Source organism: Poecilia latipinna, unplaced genomic scaffold, assembly GCF_001443285.1.
Source record: "Poecilia latipinna isolate Pla-1442-1.1 unplaced genomic scaffold, P_latipinna-1.0 Scaffold76, whole genome shotgun sequence".
Taxonomy (NCBI): Eukaryota; Metazoa; Chordata; class Actinopteri; order Cyprinodontiformes; family Poeciliidae; genus Poecilia; species Poecilia latipinna.
In genome coordinates, this window is record NW_015112692.1 from 539,503 (window position 1) to 554,549 (window position 15,047).

General features: G+C 38.9%; 2 protein-coding genes across 7 annotated transcripts in view; one reads left to right on the forward strand and one right to left on the reverse strand.

The window, feature by feature from the left end:
- Positions 1-1,300: 1,300 nt before the first annotated feature.
- LOC106936531 (uncharacterized) lies at positions 1,301-8,731 on the reverse strand. Of its 4 annotated transcripts, XM_015017602.1 has the most exons (5): positions 8,429-8,731; positions 3,195-4,815; positions 3,032-3,116; positions 2,782-2,894; positions 2,528-2,605 (listed from the first exon to the last, which is right to left on the reverse strand). In XM_015017602.1, the coding sequence occupies exon 2, from the start codon at positions 4,805-4,807 to the stop codon at positions 3,644-3,646; it is 1,164 nt and encodes a 387-aa protein (XP_014873088.1). In that variant the 5' UTR covers positions 4,808-4,815; positions 8,429-8,731; the 3' UTR covers positions 2,528-2,605; positions 2,782-2,894; positions 3,032-3,116; positions 3,195-3,643. The 4 variants fall into 4 exon arrangements, 2 of the variants coding, with proteins under 2 accessions (XP_014873096.1, XP_014873088.1); XM_015017610.1 differs by lacking the exons at positions 2,528-2,605; positions 2,782-2,894; positions 3,032-3,116 and adding exons at positions 1,301-1,616; positions 1,718-2,032 and having other exon boundaries at positions 3,191-4,815; XR_001422149.1 differs by lacking the exons at positions 2,528-2,605; positions 3,032-3,116; positions 3,195-4,815; positions 8,429-8,731 and adding exons at positions 1,301-1,616; positions 1,718-2,032 and having other exon boundaries at positions 2,778-3,022.
- Positions 8,732-10,446: 1,715 nt separating this feature from the next.
- pnisr (PNN-interacting serine/arginine-rich protein) overlaps positions 10,447-15,047 on the forward strand; it is a 17,519-nt gene continuing 12,918 nt past the window's right edge. For all 3 annotated transcript variants that reach the window (XM_015017647.1, XM_015017633.1, XM_015017638.1), the window contains exons 1-3: positions 10,447-10,552; positions 11,013-11,124; positions 11,239-11,424. In XM_015017647.1, the coding sequence (XP_014873133.1) occupies positions 11,034-11,124; positions 11,239-11,424 (277 nt within the window). In that variant the 5' untranslated portion in view covers positions 10,447-10,552; positions 11,013-11,033. The remainder of the gene's footprint in view (positions 10,553-11,012; positions 11,125-11,238; positions 11,425-15,047) is intronic.

A 15,047-nucleotide genomic window follows, 5' to 3' on the forward strand; every position in this document is an offset into this window, starting at 1 on the left:
TGTGAGACACTGGGATGAAAGTAATAAGGTGCTGCTGGAGTGCTGCCTTACCAGCAGTGGAGGTTAAAATTGTCTTCTTCACCATGCAATCTGCTGTCACTGTCGGCCTCACCTCGGCAGACGCAGGCGCCCAGCACTCAACACATTTTCTCATGCTAACGTCGACACGCTTGGACTGCACGTGCCTGGGGCTTTGTTCTTCTCGGGGTGCCGTTCACCACGAACACAGCTCAAGATAGCATCGGACAACACCTGCAAAAGTCCTTTATCAAAGGTTGGCAAGTGATTATTTTAAGACTGCTGAATAATACTTTCGTGATACATTTAGTGTAGGTTAAAGTTACGACTTATAACTTTTGTATGAAGAAAAAATAAATATATATAGGTAATTTTCATATTTTCTTTACTTGTTCAATCTGTCACCATATTTCAAAGAGGATTAGGTTCCACTGGGAAAAAAAAATTATTTTTTTCAGTAGCTCAGAAAAGAAAGATCTCAGAATTCAGAGGGGAAAAAAGTAAAAAATAAATCAGTGGCCCAAAAAAAAACAAAAAAAAAAACAAAACTCAGAATTCAGAGGGGGTTTGACATCTGAGGTTTGACAAGAAAGCTGTGGGTCAGAGGAGGATGATGATGAGCTTGTTCCTGGACTGAGCCTGTTGAAGAATGTGTTCAGGTCATTTGCTCTGTCCAGAAAATAATATTGTTAAAGAAATCATGGTGGCATGTTTTTATGTAATAAGTATGTAATGTTTGGATTGAAGAAGATATGCTGCATAATCTGATGTCATTACAATGGAGTATTGTGCCTCAGTGCAAAAACACACATTTTGTTGGTTTCTGAAGAGTAAAAATTGAACAAATGTATGCACTTAAAGATTAAGTTTATATTTCACAGTCATCAATGCTAAAGAAAAGTCTCACAACAGTGTGAAAATCACAGTGTTTATTTACAAGACAAGAAGCGGGAGGAAGAGATTAAAAAAAATGTAACATTTCAGTGTCAGGTTATTTTTATGTATGATGTAGTAATTATACATGTATTTTTGGGCTTATTGTATTCTGTTTTATACTTGTGTGTAACTTTCACTTGATTTATGAAAGCATGAAAACTAATTAAGCTGATCATTGAGTTAAATAACATGAAGTTATAAGCAAATTCAATAAAAGCTTTTTTGCCCGTCGCTGCTTTGGTTTAATTCAGATATCAGATTTGGATAATTTATGTTAAATCTCTGCTTTAGAGCAGCAGAACAATCATTTGATTTATTTTTTTTATGCTATTTAAACTCCAAAGTCCTGGGCTGTTTCACCTGTTTGCAGCTCATTTTGCTGTTTGCTGCATGTTTACAGTTGTAGGCCACAGTTTCTGATCAAGTCACCATCATCTCCTCAACCTTCACCATAATCTGTTACAACCAGTAGATCAGTAGATGGACGAAGTGACCTGCTTTAATTGTTAGTCAACTCATGCTTGGTTTGTTACTGAAGGACAAACCAAGCACCCTGATACAACAGGAAACTTCATCTCGGGATTTCCAGCAGGATTTTCTGTGTCTCCTCTGTATCGTCTCTCTCCTGATTGGTCCAGTGCTGTTGTCTGGTCTCAGTGATGCTGGAGAATCAACACCTGATCAGACACATATTCCTTCATTTCTGTCTAAATAACAGATGATTGAAAGAGACTTTCTGATCAAGTCATCATCATGTCCTCACCTTTTCCACAATATGTTACAACCAGTAGATCAGCAGGTGGAGCAGGTTTTCTGTTTTAATTGTTGGTCAACTCAAGTCATGTGACATGAGTTGACGAAGAAATGAAATAAAGAGAAAAGACAACAGAGTTAAAAAAAAGAACATGGGCAGAAGAAAGAACAGTTTTGACATTTGACCTCAATTTCATCCATATTTAAAATTGTTAGCTGGGTAAAAATAAGTTTTCTTACTTTTTTTGTCAACTGGGTTCTCTTATCTACCTCCACCTTACTGGTGGTGGTGTTGCAGGTGGAGGTTTACAGGCTGATGAGGATCCTCTTCACTTGATTTCTGTCTCTTTATTCTGCACACGTCCTCGGGTGTCCCTCTGTTAAACCTTTGGATTTCCAGCAGGATATTTTTTCTGTCTCTTCAGTCCTCTGTGTCTTCTCTCTCCTGATTGGTCCAGTGCTGCTGGTGATGATGGAGAATAAACGCATGATCAGACACCTATTCCTTAATCTCTGTCTAAATAACAGATCATTGGAAGAGACTTTCTGATCAAGTCATCATCATATCTTCACCTTTTCCACAATCTGTTACAACCAGTAGATCAGCAGGTGGAGCAGGTTTTCTGTTTTAATTGTTGGTCAACTCGAGTCATGTGACATGAGTTGACGGAGAAATTAAATAAAGAGAAAAGGTAACAGGGTTAAAAAAAACACAGAGAATATACATCTACAAAAAAAAGAAAAGTATGAAATTTGATCTCAATTTCATCCATATTTAAAATTGTTAGTCAGGTAAAAATAAGTTTTCTTACTTTTTTTTGTCAACTGGGTTCTCTTATCTACCTCCATCTGACTGGTGGTGTTGAAGGTGGAGGTTTACAGGCTGAGGAGATCCAACCTGGGATGATCAGAGACATTATTGATTTGCAGAATCTGAATCTGGGATCAGAAACCAATGCTGGGTTCTCTACAATGTTTCTCAAATTGTTTAATATTCAATGTCTGACTGATGATCAGGTGAAATTTCAGCTTAAGATTTTATGGGAAAGCTTGGTTTGTTGTTGAAGGACCTACTTCACATGGTCTCTGTCTGTTTATTCTGTGTCCTCAGGTGTTCCCCTGTCCCATCAGGAAACTCCTCCTTCCATCAGCACAAAGCACATCAAAGCTCTGCTGTTATGAAAAGACTCAATAAAAAAAATCATGCAAAACAAAAGTGTCAGTGAAGAGAAAGTACAGCAGAAAATAGGAAATAGATTTGAACATTGACCTCAAACTCCTGCATGTTGAAAATTTTTTCTTGTGTAAAAGTACATGTCCTTACATTTTTTTCCAACTGGGTTCTCTTATCTTCCTCCATCTGACTGGTGGTGTTGAAGGTGGAGGTTTACAGGCTGAGGAGATCCAACCTGGAATGATCAGAGAATCAGATCTGCCACCAGCAGGAGGCAAGCAGTATCATGTGAAAGTGGAATGCAAAAACTTACAAGCAGAGTGAAAGACAAGGGATCCAGAAGGCAGGAACCACATGGACAACGACGAAGGGATCCAGCGACGAGCAGCTAAAACCTGAAAGATTAAAAACTGGGAGAGTGGATTAGTAGAGGAACAGGATAGAATGATTTACTATACTGGAGAGCACTATGTAGGGAAGCACCACTATTAAACCCTGAAACATGGGGGAGTTGAGAGGAAAACGCAAAGATGAAGAAAACCCTGGTGCAAGGTGCTACCTAAGGCTTCCGCAGTCCTGCCAGAATCCTTACCATCTAAAATGCTAAGTCTAGCAGCGGGATAAAGAAAAGCACCGATGCAAGGTGCTACCTAAGTCTTCCACAGGCTTGCTAGAAAGCCATTGGCTTTATTAAAAAACAAAAGAGAAATGATGTCCTAATGTGACTTCCCAAATAGGTCTTCAGTTTTTACAGATCCCAATCTAATCAGAGTCTCCTGACAAGACGTAGCGAGGTCTAAACCACACGTATCTGGAACTCGCTCTTGCTGTAATTCCACTAGATGTTGAAGGTATTGGTTCCTCTTCAATGTCCTCTTCAGTCTCCATCCAGAAACACGAGCCAGGGAATGGAATTGGAGTTTCACATTGTGTTGAAGGTGAAGAACTGAAAACACGGGGTGACAGAATGGGATCTTCACAATGCGTCAATGATGAGGGACTGAGGACAGGGGATGACAAACCAGGACGTTTACGCGCCATTTCACAAGAGGGACTGAGGACGGGGGATGACAGTCCAGGATCCTCACACGACATCCATGGTGAGAGAAATCTCCATGCCACCTTTCTGAGGGTGCTTTCAAGGACCTCGTCCCCACTGGCATCATCACTATACTTGGTCCTCTTGGAGGGGAGCTCCTCTTCAGCATCACTGTCCCTAGTCCTCTTGGCTAGGGGCTGCTCTTCAGCATCACTGTCCTTTGTTCTCTTTCTGTTTATGCCAGTCACAGATGTCACATGAGCCGCGTCCTCTTTCAAACCTACCTGATGATGTTGCAAGGTACCAACAGGTCTAGATTCCTCTGGACGCAAAATGGGCTCTTCCTGTTTGTCAAGTCCAGATGAGAATTCAAGTGAAGTAGAAGGAGCTGTGTCTTCTTGAGGCTTCTGAGCCACCCCGATGACTTGTACGTATTTGAAATTTGGGGGAAGAATCTCAAGAAGCTGTGACGCAACATCGGCCACGGTCAGACTACTGTCAGCGGAGCACAGCTGATGAACCGTCGAATCCAGAAGTTTCAATGACTGTTCAAGCACTTCTATGCCCCACAGGAATTTAATGTTTGGTCGAAGGACCTGGACAACCCGAAGTCGGGATTTAATGTCATCCTGGTCTTCATTACCTACCTCGTCTTCACTGGAGCTGGTAGTAGAGCTACCACTGGAGTGGATAGTACAGTCATTACCTACCTCGTCTTCACTGGAGCTGATGGAACAGTCCACAGACTGCGGAGGTGAACTATACCTCGACTTCTCTCCATGGTCTTCAGAAACCATGTCAGTTTCATTTAACCACACCTTACCGTGTTCCTTACCGTTGTCTGGAAGTCCCTCCAACGTCGGGGATCCATCTGCTGGAAGCGCCATGGTATGAGCTGTGAAGGAAAAAAACAAAGCAAAACAAGCTATAAATCAGTATCTTGACCTTCACAAAAGTCCAAAGCAATGTTTAGAGGGAACACTGAAATACCAACAATACAAAAACCTAGGTTTGTGAATGTGTTTGTTTTTCTTGAATATATTTAATTAACAATATTATTGCTATGCCAGATGTGATTATACAACAAGAATGGGAATTAAGAGATAAAATAAATAAAGCTTATCTTTAGTCACAAAAAACAGCAAAAAACACAATTTTACATAAAAACCAGAACACACTCTAAAACTCAATGATCAATGATACACCATAAACACTCAGACAAACAAACTTGCAGTTTCATCTTGGTACCAATCAATCACTGAAGACAACAAATCAAATTTAGACTTATTGGTAATTCATCCCTAGCCATAAACTTTAAAACATTTGGGAACATAAATTAAAGAGCTATACACTGCGTGTAGGATTTTTTAATACTGAATGAAACACCTCTAATCTTAGATTGTGCCATTAGTATGAATAAAATAAAACCCTATAACAAGTTACTCAGTTTACCCTTCTATAACAACCCATCCTCACAAATCTTTGATGCTACAGGTACATTTTATCATTCTTAATAATAACCAGGGATAAGATACGTGATCTATTCATTATTATACTTAAATCACTGCTTTCACAACTTTAATGCTTTAAAAGTATAAAAGTTAAAAAAAATTTAAAAAAAAAAAGATTTCCAATAGCATTTGAAATGATCAAAATCTTAATTGTACCTAATCAAACTAAATTCCTTTGAGCTCCACAATTTTTCACAATCACAGCCACAGCTACTCTGACATCTGATCAGTACTACCTTCATACTCCCACATAGCCAACAGCTGAAATGTACATCTATAAAATCAAACGTTTTATAGATGTACATCTTTTAAAGTAGGAATCTACATAAACAGGCCGACATAAGTGGCCTTTCCTCCGTTTCCAGGAGCTCCTACAAAAAATGAAAGTGTTTATTTGGTTTAGAAATCCATATACAGTCTGTTAATCTGCATCCCTTATGTGTGCATGATGCTTCAAAGTCTTATCACATGTTAATTTTACTCCAAATGGGTTAGTTATGGCTGAAGGTAGTGTTATGAAATTCATTCCATCAGTCTGAAAATCTGATGGAATCTGATGGTTTTTCAAAAAACCCAACCCAGCAATAAACTCAGATGAATGTTAACACAATTATATTGCTCCAAATGCTTCTTTCAATATTACCATCTCCATGGAGACAAAGAACATCAACAAAATAGATTTTCTAAAAGTAATTCCCTCAAACTAAAGTTTTCCAATCACCACACCTCTATAAATATTGCTGACTCTAAAATGTAATCAACATGAAAATATATTAGAGCTCCAAATATGCAAAGGACCAACACAACTAAACTACTTAGAAATAATAATTCAAGTATTAAGGTTTTATTTCAAGCAACGTATCCAAGGAGACCAAATGTGTTATTGAGGCATTTTTTGAAACCTGGAACAGGCATTGACTTCTTATTCCAAAGATCTGATTAAAACAAACAGATCTTATAAAACCAGAAATAACTTTTTAAACCACATGAGCAGTGTTAAACCCCACAATCCCCCCAAAACTTTAACTAACAAATGAATCACAACTGGACCAACTGGAACCGAGATCATTGTTTTTCTAATGAATTTTAACACTCCAGTAACTTCGGAAAATGATAAGTCACTGAAATGCAATCAAATAAAAACACTATTTTCAATGTATCCATGGAGACTACATATACTGCATTTTTCAAAAAGCTGGTTCCAAAACTTTTTTCAAACCAAAACAACTACAGTCAGCTTACTGACATTTTCCAAAATTTCAAACTAGCATATAAATACAAATACAAATTCAATGAATTCACAAATATGTTGCGTCCCAAAAATGCAAATTATACCTTCCTAACCAAACAGTCAGAATTTCCAAAAACTGAGCACCAAAGTCATCAAAGCTGATTTTATAACCAACTCAAATCATGTTTTTTTTCCTTTTAAAATCAGTTTACCCATGTAGGAAAACTAAACACATATATTATAGTCTGTCACTAGAAATTAATATTATGTATATATTTTAAGTATTAGGTTTATTTATTGTATTCAGATCACTGCATCCATGGAAAACAAACATGCTTGTCAGGGCATGTTTTAGAAGTAGGTCAAGGACAATCTAGTTTTGTTCATCTGCTTTATATAAATTATTTTAAAAATGTATTGTCTGAAAACAATATAAGATCATCACTGTAAGCATTCATGACATTTCTAAAATTAGATCTAAGAGATAAAGTAAATAATTTAGGAATATTACAGGAGGCACGTGTTTTATAAGTGTTTCTTCATTTTTTTATTGAAGTCATTTTAAATAATGTCACCAGTGTATCTATGGAAACTAAATACGTCTGTCTGGGCATTTAAAAAAACAACAACAAATGGACAAAAACCATCCAGCTTATCAAGAATTGAACTCCAAAGTCGTCAAAGCTGATTTTCACAAAGAAATCATTATTTTGTTTGTGAAAATCAGCTTTGATTGATGATCACTACGACTATATATGATTCACTGCCTATTAATGGTCTATCATAAACGCACACACACTTATAATGCTTACTACTGGGACAACAGTGGTAGGAGTTTGCCCTGCAATGGCCCGCCTCTGTCGTTGTGTCCTTGAGCAAGGCACTTCTCCCACCTTTAGCTGGAGTTTATTGCTGGCACAATAGAACATATGTGGCTACAATCCATTAGCTTATTATCATCAGTGTGCTGTGCATGAATGAAAATTACAGATTTTATGTAAACCGTCTTCGAGTGTCCTAATAAACCGCTAGTCTGATGTGAATACCATGGAAACCACATATGTTTGTCAGGGCATTTTTTCAAAAAACAAAACAAAATAAAAAAAGTAAAGACCAAGAATTGGACAGAAATCTGACTTTTTTTTCAAACCAGCATAACAATTAATATCCCAGAAATTTATCCACAAATGTCAATATGCTAATACATAAGTCACTCATGTTAGCATTCCTGGCTATGCTAAAAAAAAAAAGGAAAAAAAAAAACAGATCAATGTGTCATATCTTGAAAAAATAATTAAATTAAGCAATTAAAATATATGCAATTGTAAGGGTAAATACTATTTTTTGAATGTATTTTTTTTAAATGATATTAAATATTTAACTCATTTCATTTAGCGTATCCATGGAAACTGAGCGTTTATCACGGCATTTTTCAAAAAATAACGGTCAAAAAAACAAGCAAATTTTCCATGAATTCGACGTTAATTTAACTATTTTGACTATGATTAAGTAAAATACATATATTTCTTAAATCACTACACCACAGTTTAACATTCCTGACATTTCCAGCGAAAGTCAGTTAAGAAAAAGGCTCATTGGTTAAGAAACATCTATGCTAGCAAAGAATGCTACTTGTCTTTGTTTTGTACAGCAGTCAGAATTTCTTTAAAACACACACACAAACACAAAATAAACTAAACAAGTCACTAATATTTTAGTAATAACTTGCTTTCGTTTATTAAAAATAGCAGAAGAATGATTTTAACCTTCCAGCTGATCACCCTGCTGGTGCTTCTCCTGGCCAGGAACCGTCTTCCGCAGGTTTGTTTACCACAGGCTTCTTCAGCAAGTGCGTATTTCAGCAAGTGCTTCTTTCACAAGTTTTGCTAGCAGACTTCTCGACAAACTCAAACCTTCCGAGGCTTCAAATGCTTCTTCAGGCGTCTCTCTCAAAAGTCCCGTCGCAAAGGGGAAGAATTCAGAAGGTCAGCGTCATTTATTGGGTTCAGAATTCTAACCTCGTTTCCATGACTTTTATTGACGAACGCACGCACTGGTGCGTGAGAGAATTGGACTACAAATAACGCAGATAATACAAGTATCGCGTTGTCTTGTTTACCACTCCGGATGCTGCCACCTACTGGTGGCCAACCAGTCTAAGTTCACAATGACATTTTTAAAACTTACACTACTGGTGTAATGATATTTCTGCTTTCATTCTTAACTAACTCAGTTTCGGTCCTCCAAATGGGAAAACTTCTCTCTGCCGTGAAGCCTGCATGGGACGAAAATTCAAATTCAAAATTCAATTCAAAAATACTTTATTGATCCAAAAGGAAAATTAAATGTTGTTGTAGCTCATTCATTCAGATTGTTCAACAAGTTATTGTAGATGGTTGATTGCTGTTGGCAGGAATCTTTTGTAGTGGTCTGTATTACAGCAAATTTGAAGAAGTTTCTGACTGATGATACTATGTTTTTTCAAGACGGTCTCATGAAGATGGCCAGAGACACCCATAATTTTCTTAATTTTATGAAGAATCCTCCATTGTTTCTGTCTTCTCTCTTCTGATTGGCCCAGCGTTGTAGTCTTGTCTCAGTTATGCTGGAGAATCATCATATAATAAGACACACATTCCTCTGCCTAAAAAATGATGATTGAAAGAAACTTTCTGATCAAGTCATCATCATGTCCTCATCTTTTCCACAATATGTTACAACCAGTCGATTAGCAGGTGGAGCAGGTCTTCTCTTTTAATTGTTGGTCAACTCAAGTCATGTGACATGAGTGTCACCAATGTAATCTGGCAGAATTTTTGATGGATCTGTCATATTTGTGGAGTTGCTTGAGCCACGCCTTCAAACACAGGGGATATTTACAGATGAAGGAAAGCATTATTTATTTATTGTCAGAACACAAAATTTTAAAAATAGAATTCAATCGATGTAAAGTAATGTAGCTACACACTCGTGTACAGTAGATAGCGGTATGCACCTTAAAGTTGCTTGCGATCCACCAAGACAAGAAGAAGTCGGCCTTTATGTAACTCTTGATAGTGCACATGAAGAACACATTCTTTCCTAAAGGTAAGCTAAATATCCAGAGTCTACCACTTCCAATGCACCACGCCTAAACAAAACCAACCAATCAGAGCCAGGAGGAGGGTCTTAATGTTGTCAATCAACTGTTCGACATGCTAATTGCTGAGAAATTACTTACCATTACAGGAAAATTGTTTATCTGCCATCACTAGTGGTCATAGCAACTGACCTCAGTATTCATGACGTTCTTAGCTTGCTGCAGCATAGCAGAGAGCAAAGGGGGAAAAGGGAGTCCAGTGTTGCTTTGGGCCCGCTACAATTTTGATTCGCCTGTGATGGCCACCAAAGCTTGTATTGGTGCTGCGTTTAGGTGCTATTTGCGCTCGTCGACTCATTTACTTAGCATAGTGAAATCTAAAAGAAAAAGTATTTAATTCATCCATCACTAAAAATTTAATAAAGAATTTTGGACTGGCTCAATATTTAGTTGACTGATATTCTTTTTTTCTTGTTTGTTTTATTTAAGTGTTTATTGAAACAGAAAATCCTGAAATATGAAAGCTATATACATTTTAAGTAACAAAAAAACCCACCTCTTTTTAGTCTAAGCAAGTCCCACCATTTTTTTTGTTTGTTTTTTTATTTTTGCTTTTTTCTTATTGAACATACAATCTAATTCGTTCTGCTTACGTGCAGCGTGACACATCTTTACCCGCTCCTAAACTTGAATCTCAACATTCCCAGTTTTATGTGAAGGCAGCATAGCTCCGCTTCCTCTGTACAGCTTCTTGCTAACTGCAGCCATTTTGATTTGAACCGCATCTCCGGAGAGAAGCAGACTGGAAAAGGTGGGAATTGTGTAACCCTAAGAAAAGCACGCGTGTTTAATTTAATGTCTACTCTCCTTTTAACCGTTTTGCGAACCGCAGACTCGCTCCTGTGTTGCCTTAGAGATAACAACCGAGTCCCCTGCGAGCTCTAAATCTTAGCTAACATTAGCCGACGTTAGCTTCCTTAGCTCTACATTCGAGGCTGTCTTGGAGGTTGGCATTTCATCTGCTCGTGCGCTTTATTTTGGTCTCGCACGTCAACATGACATAAGACCCGTCGCTTCACCTCGCCTGTATCCAACACAACAGCTGAAAAAACTGTCAAATTTTTTTAGGAATTCACGGCGTTTTTAGCTAGTGAGCCAGCGTCAACGTTGGCGCTTTTATAGCTGTTAATGGGAGGCTGTCTTGTAACGTGTGTTAGATTACGGATGTCGTCTTAGCCGAACCTGAATGTCACTTGTTCGGCATATTGCAGGTGTTACTGCGGAGAGGAGAGATGTGGGACCAGGGAGGACAGCCGTGGCCGCAGTGGCCTCTGAGCAGCCAGCAGCAATGGATGCAGTCCTTCCAGCACCAGCATGACCCAGGTCAGTGAAAGATGCATTCACGTTCTAAACATATTTTTTTTTTCCAATAAGAAAAAAGCTGCACAATTGTGTGATTATCTGTTGAATTGTTGGGATTATTTGGTATTTATTTAGGTCAAGTGGACTGGGCTGCTCTGGCGCAGGCCTGGATAGCCCAAAAGGAGTCGACAGGAACACAACCACACAACATTCAGCCTAATGGTCAAGACCTCCCCGGCCATGATTCTGGTCCACCTGCTCCGCCGGCTAACCATGGAGCCTTTCAGGGTGAACCGGGATTTGGACGGATGTGGCAACCAGGTAAACGCTGCTTTGATTTGACTGTTGGCTTCACAGAGCGCCACTTCTCAGGTCACTTCTGCTCCAACTAAAAGATCAGAACTCTAAATGCTTGATGTCTCTGATTCAACACATACCTAGAGTGCTAGGCTAGCATTAGCTTTTTTTTATACTCTTTGTTTTGATATGACATTTTAAGTATTAAATTCATAGCATATTTCTAGTGAATTGTTTGGAAAATTGTTCAGGAAAGGCTGTTTTCCAGGTTTGTGAACTTAGTCCTTTTGTCGCGAATGTTGTAAAATGTAATAACTCGTATTTCAGCAGTTCTCTGTCCTGTTGCTTCTGAGAAATGCAGGTCATGTGACAGCGAGAACCAAAAGTAATTGTAAAAGGTGAAGATAACTTGGATCAGAGAAAACCCAGATTTGTAAGATCAGTGAAAAAATGTACAATATGAAAATTTTATTGTATCATCTCTTGGATTCCAGATGGTACAACAGGATCATCAGATACAAACTAGCATCAGAAGAATGCAGGTTGTGAAAACAAGAAGTCTCATTCTAACATAAACTGTGTAGATGTGATTGTGTCTTGTGCAGTTTTGATTATGAAAATTGTTGTTCATTCAGTTACCAGAGGTATTTTTTGACAAAAAATAATAGCAGTGTTTTCAAATATTACTCAAGCAGAAGTAATAAAGGATGGTTAAGTAAAACTTTTCCAAGATATGCAGGGTTTCCCCCAGAAAACTTGCTAAGCCCGGTGGTCGGGGTGACGAGACAGTCCACCGGTGGTCCACCGTGTTTTTGTATTAAAAGATGTTAAGGTGACAGAAAATGTAAAAGTATTACTGTGTAATTGTATGTTACGGGAAAAGATCTTCGTATTCACTTGGCAGTTAACTATATTGATGTAGGAGATGAGAGGCAGCTTGTCTGACATATTTTCCTTCTCATTCTCAACATATGGGTCGATCCCGACAGCAGCCATTTTGTTCTTGTCTTGTCTCGCTGTCAAAAGTGTCCACATATTTTCTTTTTTATTGGTCTCGAAGTCATGAGCCTACTATTCTTTGTACATACGCTTGCCTGCTAAAATGCCGCTGATCACTTCCTGTTCAGACTGTTGGGAACTATGTATTGACCCTTAGCATGTGACATCTGGCTCTTCAGAAATCTGTCCACTCCACCATGATGGACATCAAAACAACCACTACGCTCCTTTGAAGCATGTCAAGAAACAACCTGTCTATAATTGCTTGTATTTAGTTGATTTCAATTTAAAAAATGGTCATGGAGAAGGTAAGCGTGTAACTATTCATAACCATGGAGACAATGCCCCACTATCATGTGGCCTAGCATGTATGGAAAAAACGGTAACACTTTATTTGAAGGGGGGTGAATAAGACTGTCATGACACTGTCATAAACATGACATAACACATGTCATGAACATGAATAAGCCTTCATGAATATTTCACTGTTGACATTATTCAAAATGTCTTTGTTATGACAACTTGACATTAACCAAGAAATCATTACTGATTAAGTGACGCAGTTGCAAAGGGTTAATAGCTTGAGTCATGCAGAACTGATCTGACCGTTTCCATAGCAACGATCAGAAGCAAGACATTCCCCTAGAACTACAGCTCATTGTAGCTATGACATAGATCTATGTCATAGATCAAAGAATGTCTGAAGTTATGAATGCTTGCATCTCAAAACTTCAGGTAATAAACAAGAGACTCATTGACCTTACCGCTGTTTTACCAAGATTTATAGGATGGAAAAGACTTTAGTCACAATGTTTTTTCCCATCAGTTTTGGAGTTGGATATGTGATTACAACGGGAGTAAAGAAAGTTTTTAACAAACTACTTCCCGATATAACTTTTGAAAGAAGTACTTCTCAGGATGACACAGAATACGATGTTTTCGACTCTGACCTTTTCAATCCTTCCCCGGCTGGGGGGGGAGTTTTCCCTGGGAAAAAAATTAGCTCTCAGAACGTTTGCACTGACTCCGAGTATGATGTTATCAACTCTTACCTTTTCAATCCTTCCCCGGCTGGGGGGGGAGTTTTCCCTGAGAAAAGAATTGGCTCTCAGAACGTTTACACTGACTCAGAGTATGATGTTATCGACTCTTACCTTTTCAAACCTTCCCCAGCTGGGAAGCAAACTTCACTGGCTGGGGAAGACAATACCCTTGACAAGCCGACTGTAGCAGGGAATGATTTCTCCAATCGTTCCCCAGCCGAGGAACAAACTTCCTCGGGTGGGGAAAAAGCGGCATCAGAAGACTGGACCCCTGAAAAGAGATCAGTTCTAGACAACAAGTTCTGTGATCTCAAAGAACAAACTTCCCCGGCTGGGGAAGTTTGTGGTAAACGTTCGCCCCCAATGTTCTCGTGGGCAGTAGTTGAATATGAAGAAAAGCATGAAGACTCAACTCCTGCTCTGACGAAAGAGGCATCAGAAGACAGGACCCATGAAAAGAGATCAGTCCTAGACAACAAGTGCTCTGATCTCAATGAACAAACTTCCCCGGCTGGGGAATTTGTCTGTGTAAAGAAGACAGATGAGCTGAAAAACTCAACTCCTGCTCTCACTAAAGCGGCATTAGAAGACTGGACCCATGAAAAGAGATCTGTCCTGGAGAACTATTGCTCTGATCTCAAAGAACAAACTTCCCCGGCTGGGGAATTTGACGGTGAAAACAATACAGTCGAGTCTAAAAACCTAATTATTCATCTGCCGAAAGCGGCATTAGAAGATTGGACATATGAAGCGAGATGTCTCCTAATGAAAGATTTTCCCAAAAGTCCAAAAAAGCGGACTGTTAAGCCCAGACATCAAGCAGGAAAATTTTCTTGTTGGCCATTTTGACTCGCAGTATGTCACATCTGCTGCTCTCCTCCTGATATTTAGAATGGCAGAAGTAATTACCACTGGTAAAATGTATTTACCAGTGGTAATTACATGACCTGTTTCAATTCAATTCAAAAATACTTTAATCCCAAAGGGAAATTACATGCTGCAGCTCATCAAGATTCTTCAAAGAGCCATTGAACTCTGATAAAGCCTCTGACTGAAGATGCTCCGCCTTCCCAAGACAGTCTCGTCAAGAGGATGGTCAGGATTGTCCCTAATTTTCTTGATCCTACGAAGAATTCTTCTTTGCATTAACATCTCCAGAGGTTGCACAGTCGTTCCCAGAACAGAACCAGCCTTCTCTATCAGGCTGTTGAGCCTTTTTAGGTCCCTGGCTCTGATGCTGCTGCCCCCACAGATGACGGCAGAAGAGATGACACTCTCAACAACAGATCTGCAGCATCTTGCTGCAAACCTTAAAGGATCTTAGCTTCCACCAGTCTGCTCTGTCCCTTCTTATAGACGCTTCACTGATGCGTCTCCAGTCCAGTCTGTTGTCTTGGGTTTGAATCCTGGCCTGGGTTCTTTATGCATTGGGTTTGCATGTTCTCCATGTGCATGAGTGGGTTCTCTCCGGGTGCTCCGGCTTCCTCCCACAGTACAAAAAGATTTTGTGCACATTAGATAATAGATAGATGATGGAAGAAAATTCTATAATCATTTTAGGTAACACTTTATTTGAAGGGGGCTGAATAAGACTGACATGACACT